Genomic DNA, 15,590 nt, shown 5'->3' on the forward strand with positions numbered 1-15,590 from the left:
CACAGCTCAGCCTACCATTTTTAGCACGGTCTGAGGATTGAGCCGAGAACGCTCCGCGAACTCCTGCGCGGGTGACAAACTTCAATCTGTCAATCATTTTCTCAAGCGAAGAGTATGCGAAGCGATTCTAGCTTTACGATAGTGCCGTGGGTCATCAATGGATAGTATTCAATTATCATTATCCCTTTATTTTCATTCCTAGAACTTTTGCAAAAAAAAGGAAAAATAGAAAAGTTGTATTTTTTACTGCTCTATTCACATACTGAATTTGAAAGATCTTCTATGTGGCGTTTTTTTGCAAACTTCAAAAAACTGATTTTTGTCCCGCCTTTGCGGGACTTTGGCTTAAGTGCTTGAGTGCAGCATAGGGTACAAAGTCCAAATATGCGTTTCCCGTAATTTTTGTATGAACAGTTAGGTCTACACTGCCTAATATTGATGGAAACTGCCAAGACCAAGTTACATCCTAAAGGTTCAGGAACTCCAGATCAAAGATAGAGATATACAAGATCTACTCTCACCCGTACGAAGACGCCACGACCTTTCGAAAATATGTGAATTGTTCTAAAATTTGTTCATTTGTTCAAATGCAGACACCACCTTCTCTGTCCTTCTCATCTATTTTCTGTCTTACACTTCTTCGCTACCATTTTGAAACCTTCGATTTTAATCCGATTTGCCCTAAAAGCGGGATTTTGAGCCCGTTTTTTGATCCCGATATCCTTTTCCCGCCTAAAAAAACGTGCTTTGTGTTTTTATGTTTTGTAATTTTGCCATCGTGGACACTGAACTTCAGACCTCAGCCAGCTGACAAAAACCATCTGCAAGGGAACTGCACCCTCTTTTCATTCTCTATCTTAGCGAGCTCTTGTACATCACCTTTGAATTCAGCTATGGATAATCAAGATTATTTAAGACAACCTTTGAAAGAAAATGACCCTGAAATGTACGAAATCATGAAGAAGGAAGATGAAAGGCAAAGATCAGGATTAGAAATGATTGCCTCAGAAAATTTTACAAGCAGAGCTGTTTTTGAAGCTCTTGGGTCTTGTTTCACAAATAAATATTCAGAGGGAAAGATTGGGAATCGTTATTATGGCGGTGCTCAATTCATCGATGAAATGGAGATTGTTTGCAAGAGGAGGGCTCTTGCTGCTTTCAGGTATGACATAAATATATATAGTAGTAGTAAATATATATCAAATTTCAAAAATTCCTATTTTTTGTTTCTGTGGAATTTCTTTCTTTTACAATTTATATAAATTAGACACTTTATTTTCATTCAACAAATCAAATTTGTCTGTCTTTTTACATAACGTGTTTACACTCTATTTTTGAAGGTAGCTTTAGCTAAGCGGCAATAACAAATATCTTCGTTTCGCAAATTGAGTAGAATTGAGTCGGTAAATTTGTCGGACTTTTTCTGTCGATGACGTTTCCTTCGTTCAAAAATTTTATTATTAATGCCGATTTTTTGCGAGCGATTTCTAGCGCATTGGCGGCATTTTGACTTTGTCCAGACTCCCGCGCTCAATAGGATGGATCATCGGAACGGCTCGATGACGGATCGATATGTGATCGATGGATTACTTAACGATCAGGATAGGAGATCGATAGAGGATCGATACTCAAGATCGACACTCAAGATCGATACTCAAGATTTTTTTAAGCTTATGATTATTTATCGATTATTTATCAATCTATCATGCATCGATCTTTTATTCATCTTATCGAAAATTTTTATGACTGACCGACTCAATTTTTAAACCCAATGAGGACTCAAAATGAAGATATTTGTGATTGCCGCCCTAGAAGATTTTTTTACTGGAAAATGTTACTATTCTTTAACATTTATCTAAAACTTCAATAAGAGTTATAATAAATCTTTGTTTGTAGAGATAAACAAACACAGCCAGATAAGAACATTTGGTGAGTACCTGTATGCGGTTGCTACTGTATCAAAAAAAGCATACCCACATCTATCTATCCATCTATATTTTAACTATCAAAAGATCCTAAGACCCATTATCCATACATACAAATTATAAGATTGTATAAAAATAAAAAGTGAATAACCTAATTTTTTGCACTAATAGAGGACACAAAGAAATAGCTTGAGTAGGCTAAATTAGAGAAATGGCTAGAGTAGGCTGAATTAAAGTAAAAGTAGTGGCAGAACAAGCAGCAAAACTAGGAAGGTGCGCAACAAGACCCCAAACAAAAAACAAAAGAGGTATATATACAAAGATAAAGAAAAGCTGGTTGTAAAATAGTGGCTAAAATTTGAAGTGGGAGAGTCCTGGATTAAAACAATTGCTAAAAATAAATTTTATTTAGTAAGTTACATAAATGTAATAGGGATAAAATGCTAAACTAGTGTAAAGTACTGATGCATAGAAATTAGAGACTCGAGCAGGCTAAGTTGAAATTAGCTAGAAGTTATTATCAAAGGTGCTCAAGAAGACTAGAATAAGGCCGAGACTAAGGCACAAAGATGCTGATAATATAATATAAATTAAATTAATTGGGTAAAAATTGATATAAATATTTAAATATTGTGTTTGTGAAAGTTTGAAAATAAATTATTTACATGTTTGATTTTATGCAAAAATGTATATACCGGGTGCACCACAAAAAAGTTTCTCTCTTTAAAACTAAAAACCGAAATCTAGAATTTTCAAAAGAACCATTTCTATTCCATTGAAAAGAAGAAAGATAAACTTGAATTTCGAAGGGTCATTTACTGAATTCGGTTCATTAGATTGAAAGTTATGCTAAAGCCTCTTGCGATTACCAATTTTAAAATAAAAATTTGATAGGTCGATTTTTAACGTTTTGGGCACTTTCTGAAAGTAACTTCTTTATTCGATTGAGCATAATTTTTGATCTAATGAATCGAATTTCATAAATGAACCATCGAAATCTAAGTTCATCTTTCTTCTGTCCGATGGAATAGGAATGGTTGTTTCTTTATTCTTAGATTTCAAGAAATTCAGTTTCAAAGAGAGAAACTTTTTTGTGGCGCACCCGGTATAAATTAAAATTACGTGGTTTTAGCCAGAATTTTCAACTTTTGATTTGAAAGACGATAGTTCAATAATATTTGTAAGTTCAGGTTTTAAATCGTTCCAAAGATAAACAGTGAAAGGTACAAATGAGTTTCTGTAGGCCAGAATGCGACCATGTACTTGTTGGAAACGGATACAGTTTATATATCTCGCTCTACTTGGTAGGAATGATTCTGGGATGGCGACAGATTTATGGATGATTTTGTGCATCATTATCAAATTACAAACCTTATGCTGCTCCTAGAGTTTTCCACTCAAGTTCTTTAAGCATAGCTGATGGGCTTGAGTATCGGTTCCAATTTGCATGCACGAAACGAGCTGATTTTCTTTGGACCATTTCAAGCTTGTCTCTCAAGTGTTGATTACCCTCACCAACAGGGTTCCATAGGGTGGAAGCGTAATTCAAAATCGGGTTTACATACGTCTTATACACCTTTGCCTCGATAGCTCTGGAGCAACCTCTTAAATTATGTTGTAGAAAATTGCGGTTTTGTGAACCTTTCTTGTATACCATATTAACATGAGCATCCCATTTCAGTTTTTTGTTGAGAATGACTCCAAGGTATTTCACGCTATCAACTGATTCAACCTTTTCATTATGGATGGTATAATCTGATAATATAGGTTTAAATCTTATTCGTTAGCTTGCATTTGATTGCGTGGAATTCCATGCTCCACAACTGTTCCCACGTTTGGAGACTGTCCAAGTCACTCTGGAGAATACTAGGGTCAGACCGTGAAGCTATTGGTTGGTAAAGATAAGCGTCATCTGTAAAGAGACTGATTTCACACAGAGAGGTAAATCATTGATGTACACCAGAAATAATAAGGGACCCAAAACTGTTCCTTGAGGTACACCTGATTTCAGTGGTGCTGGCGAAGATGATTTGCCGTTGACTAAGACTTGTTGGGATCGAGTGGTAAGGAAAGACTCAATCCATGAAAGATATTTACCTCTGATTCCATAATGGTTGAGTTTATGGCATAGCTTATTGTGGTCTACCTTGTCGAACGCTTTACTGAAATCGAGGAGAATTGAGTCCATTTGGCCTCCCTGGTTTAACTCTTTCGCAAAGTCATTGGTAGTAAGGAGAAGCTGGGTTTCGCATTATCTCTTTTCTCAAAATCCATGTTGAAGTTCAGATAGAACTTTGTGATCTGATAGGTGAGTCATCATTTTGCTGTATAGAATATGTTCAAGCAATTTACATACGATTGATGTAAGTGATATAGGTCTATAGCTTTCGGGGTTGCTTCTACACTTGCCACCTCCTTTGTAGACAGGAACGATAAGGGTATGTTTCCAGGCTGTTGGAACTATTGACTGTTTCAGGGAAGCATCGAAGATTAGTTTAATGGCTGGTGAGACTTCATCAACGAATTCGATCAAGAATTTAGCTTTGATACCATCTGGTCATGTAGCTTTGGAAGGTTTCAAGGATTTGATTAGCTTTGCGATTCCATTCGTTGATTTTAAGGATAGGAGGGGTTTTACCATCTGGTTCTGAGAAAACGCTGCAATATTGGTTGTTTAGAACTTCTGTCTTTTTTGCATCATCAATGATAACTTGGTCATTGATTTTTAGAGTGGATACTCCAACACTGTCTTGGCGTTTACTTTTAATATATTTATAAAAACGTTTAGGATCATCAGACATAAAAGTTTCATTGACGTAAGAGTTAATATGCTTTTTGGCAGGCTTTCTTGTTGTTAGAATGCAATGAGCGAAACCTTATCCAGTCGTCTTCATCGTTTGTCCGCTTAGCTTTTCTATATGCCCGTGTTTGACGACGAGATGGTACTTTTGACATGGCATATTCGGTGAGGTTGACAAAATCATTCCAAAGATCATTTACTGGAGTGTCCTCATTATGTTTCTGACAAAAATTTGTAACGTCAGATTTAACAGAGTTTTTTTATATCAGGAATATTGATCAATGAATAATGCGTAGCAAACATCCAAAGAGTGCACAATACAGTTATAGTGCTTCATCTAGAATATTGGCACGATTCCATAGGTGGACAGTTCTTTTTACTGGACGGCTGCGTCGTGGGTGACAGATGATGTCAGCAATAACTATTCGATCATGGTCACTAAGACCAGCACACACAGTATAGACCTAACTCTTCATACAAAAATTACGGGAAATGCATACTTGGACTTTGTACCCTATGCTGCACGCAAGCACTTAAGCCAAAGTCCCGCAAAAGCAGGACAAAAATCAGTTTTTTGAAGTTTTCAAAAAAATGCCACATAGAAGATCTTTCAAATTCAGTTTGTGAATAGAGCAGTAAAAAATACAACTTTCTATTTAAAATTAAATTAAGCCAATCTCAAGATATCGGCCAAAAACTGAAATCGAAGTTGGGAAATACGTAAAAAAAACACGTCAAAAAGACAAGTTAAATGACGTCGTTTTTCAAAACAGCGATAACTTCGATTCCATAACTCACCAAATTTTGACTGGAGACGTTCATTGATTTGATTTTGAAATAATGCATGAAAAAAAATTGAAATTTTTTGATGATGTCATCATTATTTGACGTATTTTAGTTTTTACTGACAGAAAAATTTTGAAAATTTCTCAACAAATATTTTAGAATCGTTGATCTACGTCTCCAGTCAAAATTTAGTGTTGATTGCATTAATAGCCTTGAAGTTATCGCTGTTTTCAATAATGAGTCATTTGAATCTTACTTATGACGTGTTTTTCGATGTATTTCATAACGTCAAAATCAGTTTTTGGTCGATATCTTGAGATTGGCGTAATTTAAATTTTCGGCCCAACACTTTCTGAAATCCTCTCATTAATACGCTTCTTTTGAACTATATGAAAGTTAAGGAACAATAGGAAGCGGTGCACGTCACACAAAATATGTTTGAGACTTGCCTTAACTCGCCTGAGATGGAAGTTGTTGGAATGTTTACAAGACTCTTGACAGAAAATCCTTTGTTTTATTGTCAATGATGACAGTGCCGTTATTAATTTTGTTAGATCTGACATATTGATTTTATGGTTTTGATTCCCATTGAAGAATCATATTCTGGTTTTCATGTTATTAGATGCTGTTTTATAGCTTTAGAGCTAGTCTGACACACTCTTAAAGAGATTTATGTTCGCATCTTTTTTTACCGCTTTTTGCCTAGAAGATATAGCCAACATAGTAAGTAGAAACTTAATTCGCCAAGAAGTGGTACCCTAATGTTTTAACTAAATTTTTTTTTATCCTTCATGTTTAAAATTACGATGATGTACCTAATAGATAAAATCAATCATCAAAATCTATTCAAAATCGTTACATTTTGGACCGTGTCTATCTATATATTCTATCTATATATTTTAAGTAACATCAGGCCCAAAGGCCCATTCTTGCTACATATAAAAATACAATAATAGTCATATAAAAACCTTTATTATATGCGATTGAACTATAAAAACAAATAAAAGAAAGCCTGAGAGGATGTTGAAAATTTAAGGTATGTGTAAAGTTAGGTAATCTGACGAAAATAGTGGTTTTTCAAATTGACATAAAAATACAATAATAGTCATATAAAAACCTTTATTACATGATTGAACTATGAAAAAAAATTAAAGAAATCCTGAGAGGATGTTGAGAATTTAAGGTATGTGTAAAGTTAGGTAATCTGATGTGTTTTTTCAAACTGAAAATCTTAGATTGAGATTAAAGTCTATTCACGATAAGTGTCCACTCTTTTTTCCTTTTGAAATAAAAAAAATCTTTAAAAAAGTTCTAAAAAGGAGGATGAAAATGAAGAAGAAAAAAACGAAGATCTTGTAGAAAAGTGCTATAACTATCATTTTCACTGAAATGAATCCTCAATCATTGAACATCATCAATGTGAAAAAATTTCTCAAAAATAATCATTCAGTCGAAAGATATCAAACAAAGTTATAAGCTGATTGACGTCTAAAAACGCTGTTTTCTGCTGTTTTTTGGGGTCAATCACTTATTAACTTTGTATCATAACTTTACATTGAATAAATATTTTAGTGAAATTTCTTCACAGTGATGACCTCCTAAGATCAAAGAATCTCTCCAGCGAAAATAAAAGTTATAGCACTTTTCTACAAGATCTTCATTTTTTTTCTTCTTTGTTTTCATCTTCGTTTTTAGAATTTTTTTGAAATTTTTTTATTTCAAATTGTTCCACTCACAAATATCTCTCCAACGATACCAAATTTATAAAGATTGAAGATTTCCTTCAAAAGTTATAGGTAAAAGAAAAAAGAGTGCACACTTATTGTGAATAGACTTTAGTTCACCTCGTTGGGAAAAAGATGTATGTCCTAAGGTATGAAAATGAACTTTTCACTTGTGACCACACCATACTCACTTTTCGTGTGGAAATTCATTCTATTGGAGGACTGGTCTTTGTTTGAAGCTTCAAAGAAGGAACTGCACTGATAAAGTGACCCATTGACTTGTTAGATAACCAGATAAGTAGATAGCCAATCTAGCCTTCTTTCAAAATATGTCAAAGATACACCGTTTCTTAATCTTTATGTATGTCAAAGATCAATGCTGATAACAGGTTTTGTGGTTTACTTGCCTGGCCAGCATAGAAGTTAATGCAAAATTTTGAAGGGTCTTATATGAAAGAGAGCTTTTCAGTAAATTTTACAAAGAGATGAAAGATCTTAAGAAATTCAATAAATTTTGCTCCATTCAAACCTCAAAAATAAATTCAAAGAACTTCTTTTCAACAACTGTCTGCTTTTCAGTTTAATGTAAAATCCATTAAAAATACTTTTTTTACACTCAAAGAAAGAAAAAGAGCGTTAAGTGACTGTTTTTGTAGATTAAGTTTATAATGCACAATTTGGTTGATGGTTGCATTTAATATTTTCTCATAAAATTTGGATTACCTGAGAAAATTATAGACTGACACCTGTATGGTGGCCGAGGACTGCCACTTGAAAAATAAACTTCGGCCACCATACACCTGACAATGATGATGACACAAGATGGCCTGAATTCTTGACACTTTTAGAGAAATAGGAACCCCTCAAACTAATATTTCACTTGCGCCAGCTTGCGCATAGTTTTTATTTACCTCAGAGGTCTGAGATTTTCAAAAGCTCCAGCCTGAGCCAACTTCTCTCTCACACAGAACGACTTATTTCATTCTTCTTTGTTTTCATCTTCGTTTTTAGAATTTTTTTGAAATTTTTTTGTTTCAAATTGTTCCACTCACAAATATCTCTCCAACGATACCAAATTTATAAAGATTGAAGATTTCCTTCAAAAGTTATAGGTAAAAGAGTCGTTGGACCACTACTGTTTCTGATAATGATACAAGACATTGACAAAAAGATATTACACTCTTTCTTATCATCATTTGCTGATGATACACGTCTAATGAAAGAAATCAAAAACCATGCTGACATCATTCAGCTCCAAGATGACATGAACGCAGTCTATGAGTGGACTGGATTGAATAACATGAAATTGAATGGACTTAAATTTGAACATCTCAATTATGGTAGAAATGAAGAACTTAAAGAATTCTCCAAATACTTCTCTGATACCCAAAAGGTGATAGAGACCAAGACTACAGTCAAAGACCTTGGGATCACTTTAGATGTGGGTATGACATATGACAATCATATAGAAAATGTAATCGACAAAGTCAAAGGCATCAGTTCGTGGATATATCGAACTTTCAAAACAAGGGACCCCACTGTAATACTGACCCTATGGAAGACATTGGCAGTCCCTCACACTGATTACTGTTCACAGCTATGGTCACCATCCAAGAGACACCAAATGCAACGACTAGAACAGCTTCAAAAATCATTCCTAAATGGAATATTCTCTTTACAAAAACTGAACTATTGGGAAAAACTTAAAACTCTAAAACTATACAGTCTGGAAAGACGTAGAGAAAGATATCAAATCATCTATACTTGGTATATCTTAGAAAGATTTTCTCCAAATTTCAACCACTCTGAGAACAAAGGGGGTATCACCTGCTACGAAAACCAGAGGTTCTGACGAAAATGCCACCTTAAAGAAGTAAATTCTAAACACTAAAAACATTTGGAGAGGCTCACTATCTGAAGAAGGACCTAAGCTTTTCAATTCTCTCCCATTCTACATTCGTAATATGACAAACTGCACAAAAATTAAATTCAAAAGACAACTTGACCTTTTTCTTTCCACACTGCCGGACGAACCACTGCTCCCGAATTATTATCCCTACAGGAGAGCGGATTCAAACAGTGTGAGAAAAATGGTGAATCATCGAATTTCCAAATTGGATGATTGAGAGACTCAAAAAACCAATCAAAAGTGAAGTGGATAAAGGGTTTTTGGTTTCCTAATTTCTAAGAAGGGACTAGCATTCAAGTACGGAAAATATGGCTAAAAATTGAAATTTGCATCTCCATGAAAAAAGCTTTTCCTGCAACGCTGATAGGTTTACTTTCTTCTGTTTGAATTCTTCATTAATTCATGCTAGTCTTTTTTTTGGGGGGGGGGACTGCAACCTCAGCGGCGGTTTATTTATATTTTGCCCAAGTTTAGCTTATAAACTCAAAAATTCTAGTGCTCTGTATTATCTTTCAAAAAAGAAAAGAAAGCCAAATATGATTTTCTAACACACTGCATACTAAATAAACATGAATTTTTGTATGATTTTCTTTTAGGAAAAAATGTAAGAAAATATACAAGGAATAACATATCTTTGTATTCATGTAAAATTCGTGTTATTCTTTTAGACTGGATGACAAAGAATGGGGTGTCAATGTTCAACCTTACTCTGGATCACCAGCCAACTTCGAAGTGTTCACCGGCCTATTGCAACCACACGATCGTATCATGGGTTTGGACCTTCCTGATGGTGGCCATTTAACACATGGCTACCGTACCTTGACCAAGAAAATATCAGCTTCTTCGATTTATTTCGAATCCATGCCGTATAAAGTCAACCAAGGTATAGTTTTTCTTAAACCTCATCAGGAAACCTATAATATCTTATTGTTATTGTTTTTGCTATTCCATGCCGTATAAAGTCAACCCAGGTAAGGAGATTTTCATGTTTTGTAAACTTACATTTTCTTGATCCCCAAAAATATTGGTTTATCTTACAAGAAAAGTCATATATAATGTATATGCTATGTGTATAAAATATATGAATAACTAACAACTCGAACAGATACGGGAAGAAGGACTCATCGGAAGGAGTAAGGAAAACTAAATGACGCTCGGAATCAGAATATTGAGATTTGACGTTCGGAAGTTTTGTTTGGAAGTTTTTAATTTCCACCATTATGGAAGCAAACGTTCGAATATGTAGAGTCGATCCCTTATACAAATTGAACGTTTGCTTCCATGTTGGCGGAAGTTACGTAATTTACAAAAACGTAAAAACCACTATAATTTTTCTGGAATCTCGACATGAAACCTGTTTGAAGGTCACATTATTTTAATGATAATGAAGAATCTGATGGCGTTAATTTGGTTAGCTTCATCTGACTGAATCGCATAATACTAACTAATCTCCCAGGCTACTAGAAGTATTGTTTTTGTTTTTGCTATTGAGGTCCTTATTTCAATTACTCTAAAATAGTACTCTCTCGATTACTAGTAGATCCAAAACGGAAAAACTTCTATTCAAATAAACGAGCGTCGGCATTCTGACCTGAAGGTCCTTGCAAAATCCTTGCGACAACATAATGTTTTAATTTATCCTCATAGAAACTGGTTTGATAGATTACGACAAGCTTTTGGAAACTGCAAAACTTTTCCAACCAAAGATCATCATTGCTGGTGCCAGCGCTTACTCTCGTCTCATCGACTACGCACGATTCCGTAAAATCGCTGACGAAGTAGGTGCCCTCCTCATGACAGACGTTGCACACTATAGTGGTCTGGTGGCAGCAGGTGCCATTCCCAGTCCTTTTGAGCACTCTCACATTGTGACTACTACGACGCATAAAAGTTTACGCGGAGCACGCTCAGGAATGATCTTTTATAGGATTGGACAAAAATCTGTTGACAAATCTGGGAAACCGGTCATGTATGACTTCGCTGATCGAATCGATATGGCTGTCTTCCCATCACTACAAGGTAAATGTTAAATATCGTTTCATCACAAAGAAAAATAATTCCTGATATAAGATTTAGAAATAGAAAAGAGGATAGACTCTCTATTTTCGGCACCACAGACAGCCACCAGATTAACATACTTACTTATAAAAAGCATTATCCAGATGTTAGTGGACGGAACATAGATACACATACTGTACTATAATAATTTAGAGATTGCTCTCAAGTGTAAGATACTTTGATTACAATAGGGCCATAAAATTTTCATTTACTAATTTTTTTTAAATAGGTGGACCACACAATAACAACATTGCAGCAGTTGCAGTTGCATTGAAGCAAGCTCTGACCCCAGAATTCAAAGAATACGCTTTACAAGTGATTAAGAATGCTCAAGCAATGGCTGATCTATTTACCAAGAAAGGTTTGTTTAGATTATTTTCCACTAAGGCACACCAACATATAAGGGATAGTCGAGAAGCCCTAACAACCAGTTCCAAACACCTGACCTTTATATATCCCTTGACCAAGCTATATCCGCAATCTTTGATCGGAGTATTTTTGGAGTTGATACCCGAGAAGAAGCCATTGCAATGTTAAAAATTAACGTCTAACGGCGCTACATCATCATGTGTTCGAGGAAAAGTAGAAAAGTGGCTTTACCGAAGCAATTTCTGAGTTTTTACGATTTAGGCGCTTTTGATTGTTAGGGGGACTTTTGGATTGTTATAGGTAAGTACGGAATATTCGAAATAAGTGGCAAACACCTGGTCTTTTTGTGGGTGCTTTCGTATAAAACATTACGTCATTAATATCACTAATTGACCTTTCTAGTTCTAAATAGTCGCTCGAGATATTCGTCGCAAAGACATCATCACTGTGCAAAATAATGATTGACCTTTCTATTCATCCGGTTTCCCACTCGAATTTGGGCATGGTCTATTAGCAATGTTAAGTTTGATTGGTGTATTTTGCCCATTGAGTTTAAAGGAAGAGAGGAATCTCTAACCTTTATCAAGAAAGTAAAAAAGTGAAACCTTCAGATTTGTACTGCTTTTAGAATGATGGATTCAATCTAGCGCTGCCTTTGTTTTCACCCGTCACATTTTTCGAAATCTGGCGAAGGATTTTACTTCAAAAGTGGCATCTGGTGAAAGAACACCCAATAAGTTGCTTCATTACAGTATGTGGCCCCCAAAACGGCGATCAAATTTGAAATTTCTCTCAAATCTAGAGGAAAAGAGATTTTACAAAAATCTTTGCTGCAAGAAAAACTTTAACATCTCTAATTTATTTCCTGGAAGTTCTTTTTCAAAATTTTCAATTTCAACAATATTTTTCAATCGCTTAAAGATAGGTAACTTTTTTCTAATGGCCCCCAAAACGGAGGTTTGAAATTTTAGCGATTTCTCGAGATATCTTTAAGATATGAATACAAAATTTTGACCATAGTTTTGAAATATTATTTAGGTTTTGGGCATAAATTTATTTGATAAAATTTTTACAGTATACCCCTGGTTGTCAAAATGCAGGTTGGGGGCCCCCAAAACGGAGGTGTAGTTAAAATCAAATTATTAAGCACAGTGGTAATAGGGGGAAAAACTATGAACATATTTGTGTTTTCCCTTAAATTTACGGGTTTATTTGGGTTTTGGGCATAAATTTATTTGATAAAATTTTTACAGTATACCCCTGGTTGTCAAAATGCAGGTTTGGGGCCCCCAAAACGGAGGTGTAGTTAAAATCAATTATTAGCACAGTGGAATAGGGGGAAAAATATAACTATTGTGTTTTCCCTTAAATTTACGACCCGATGGATGCAAAATTTATGATTTTTTTGAAATATTTCAAGATTTTCGATATTGCAAAGTCCAAACTGAAAATTTAGAAATTTTCAAAATGACAATTTTGATTTAACAACGTCTTAATCAAGTTTTTAAAAACAAATCTCTTATGAAAATAGTTTCATTCATGTATGGAATATACGCTGTGAAAATTTTAGAAAAAAAGCTTAACTGAAACTGAAAATATTAAGCTTTAAAGATATTTTTCTCCTATATTTTGCAAAAAAATGACAGAATTTGCCGTTTTTTCCGATTCAGCGAAAATTTTTATATATAATGTTAATTTTTTGTTATAAACTATTAACTCAGGGTGAAAGGAATAGAATTCCAAGATTTTTAGCTTTTTCTCATATTTAGAATTTTCGGTTTTGTCAATGCTGATTCTAGGGCTCCAAAATACTGGTTGACCTTCAAGATGCTATATCTTTTACCCAGCCTCTAAAGTCACAGATGTATTTGCATTTTCTAAATGGCATTAGGTGTAGAAAGTTTCCTATACCCCGTTTTCTTAACTTGTTTTCACTATCCAAGGAGTTAGAGTGAGTTATATGCAATTTTCATCTAATTTTGGTGTTAAAATATTTCCTTTAGACGCAAATATGTTATTTTGAATCTGTCTCAAACCAGCAAAACCATGCTCATTTTTAAGTATAACCATCATTCTTTCAAAATAAACAAAAATTGTTTAATTCTGATAAATCTACAAGTCAATCTTCATTTTAATGAAAACCTCCGTTTCGGGGGCCGTCTCCGTTTTGGGGGCCATATACTGTACCCATCCAAAAATTTCAACTCGAGCCCACTTACACGCTTTTTTAAGAATATCTTCAATTGAAATATCAGGGTGAAAATTGGCAAAATTGTAAGAATACCCTAAGAATACCCTCTAGGGTGAATTTCACAGAATTTGATAAGAATACAGTCATTTTGTATTTGGTTAACAGAAAAAACTGCTTCTTTTGTTAGAGATAAAATTGAAACTTTGAGAAAGAAAAATGTAATTTTAACCTAAATGTTCACTCAAAACTCTCAAATTGATCATTTCTCATGTTTGTGAAAAAGTCGAGTCTAAAAAGGTAAGAATACGTTAAGAATATTTCACCCTCATATTTGGCACTTTCTTAATAAGAATACTTGACCATGATCCAAAGTACACCATTCTTATAAAAAAAGTGTATAAGAGTATAAAGTCAATAATTTAACCTTCTTTGACCAGAAAATCTTTTTTCATTCTCTTCCGCTACAGGTTACAAAGTGGTCTCAGACGGCACAGACACTCATATGTTTTTACTGGACTTCCGTGGCCAAGCTACGGACGGTGCAAAAGTTGACATCATGTTGGAAATCTGTAGTATGAGTGGTGAGTTCCTTTTAAATTCCTTCCAGCTTTTTAATAGTCACTGGCTTTTTTTGTAAGTCTTGTTAACGATTTATTTCGAATGTGGCTCAAGTTTCACTTCATAGCTTATGAAAGGTTTCTGATGGCACCGCTGTGGTTAACACTTTAAGTACCACTCAGCTAAATTTCGTTCTCAAGGATTCCGGAAATAATTTTGATTGAGGATCTTATTCAAAAATGGCATCTCCAAAATTCCTTTTAACTAACCCATGGCATTTTTAAAGTAAGTTTACAACGAAAATAAGGAAATGGGGTGATTTGTTAAGTATCAACCACCTTATGCCGAGCGATGGCCGAAAATTGGCGCTTAGGCGTTTTCCAATGATATTAGCATGTTGTTGGGAACATTTTCACAAAAAATTAACCTCACAGCTAGATAGCTGACTTTGTAATATCCAAAAAAGGGTATGGTTTGTTAAAAGCCAAAAATTTCATTGGCTAAGGTACGGAAAGAAAAATAAATTAAACTTTACTTTGAAATATTTACAACTTGTATTCACTCTTCCCTTCTCTTAGTTAATCGGAACACCGTTCCCGGTGACAAAAGTGCGCTCCGGCCGAGTGGCATCCGCATTGGTACATCTGCTTTGACGTCACGAAATTTCTTTGAAAAAGATGTCGAAAAGGTCGTCGAGTTCATCGAAGAAGCAATTAAATTGTCCATCGAAGTTTCCTCGTCCCTTGGCAAATGTACCCTCAAGCAATACAAAGAGGCCTTACAGTTGGAAACTTGGAAGGTCAAAGTTGACGATTTACGGCAAAGAGTTGAGGCATACGCCTTGACCTTCCCTATGCCTGGCCCTCCACCACTAGAATAAACATTGACTACAACGGGGACATTTCAAGAGCTCGTCTCACGTACGTAAGCTTTTCTACAGGTTTTGACATTTAATGACTCTTGGGATTGGATTAATGCGTTTCTTTGTCACGGGATTGGATACACAAAACTTTAAAAAGATATTTTTTATCGTTTTTTTATAATTTTTTTAATTTATATTTTACTTTATGGGTATTTTGTATACCAAACCTTTCTGTTTATTGTTCTTTCTTATTCTATATATCCTTCGATTGACAGTAATGAGGGATAATAGACATCGGAGTTTTTTATTTTTATAAAAAAGCGATGCATTGTAGGATTGTTTTGGGGGTATTACGATAGAATGCCGTCGAGGAATAGACGATATCGGATTTAGATAAATGCAATGCAT

At 34.7% G+C, this 15,590-nt stretch overlaps 1 protein-coding gene across 1 annotated transcript; it reads left to right on the top strand.

The window, feature by feature from the left end:
• Positions 1–782: 782 nt before the first annotated feature.
• Positions 783–15,378, top strand: LOC136801073 (serine hydroxymethyltransferase, cytosolic-like). The gene is made up of 6 exons (XM_067057698.1): positions 783–1,162; positions 9,813–10,027; positions 10,792–11,163; positions 11,432–11,563; positions 14,230–14,343; positions 14,899–15,378. Exons 1-6 carry the CDS (start codon positions 894–896, stop codon positions 15,198–15,200), a joined length of 1,404 nt encoding a protein of 467 aa, XP_066913799.1. The 5' UTR covers positions 783–893; the 3' UTR covers positions 15,201–15,378.
• Positions 15,379–15,590: the final 212 nt, after the last annotated feature.

The sequence above is a fragment of the Clytia hemisphaerica genome, unplaced genomic scaffold, assembly GCF_902728285.1.
Source record: "Clytia hemisphaerica strain Z4C2 unplaced genomic scaffold, Clytia hemisphaerica genome assembly, whole genome shotgun sequence".
Lineage (NCBI taxonomy): Eukaryota > Metazoa > Cnidaria > Hydrozoa > Leptothecata > Clytiidae > Clytia > Clytia hemisphaerica.

Coding starts and splice junctions, on each gene's coding strand:
- LOC136801073 (XM_067057698.1), top strand. CDS start 894: ATGGATAATCAAGATTATTTAAGACAACCTTTGAAAGAAAATGACCCT. Junction 1,163..9,812: donor AGGGCTCTTGCTGCTTTCAG/GTATGACATAAA, acceptor TTATTCTTTTAG/ACTGGATGACAAAGAATGGG. Junction 11,164..11,431: donor TGTCTTCCCATCACTACAAG/GTAAATGTTAAA, acceptor TTTTTTAAATAG/GTGGACCACACAATAACAAC.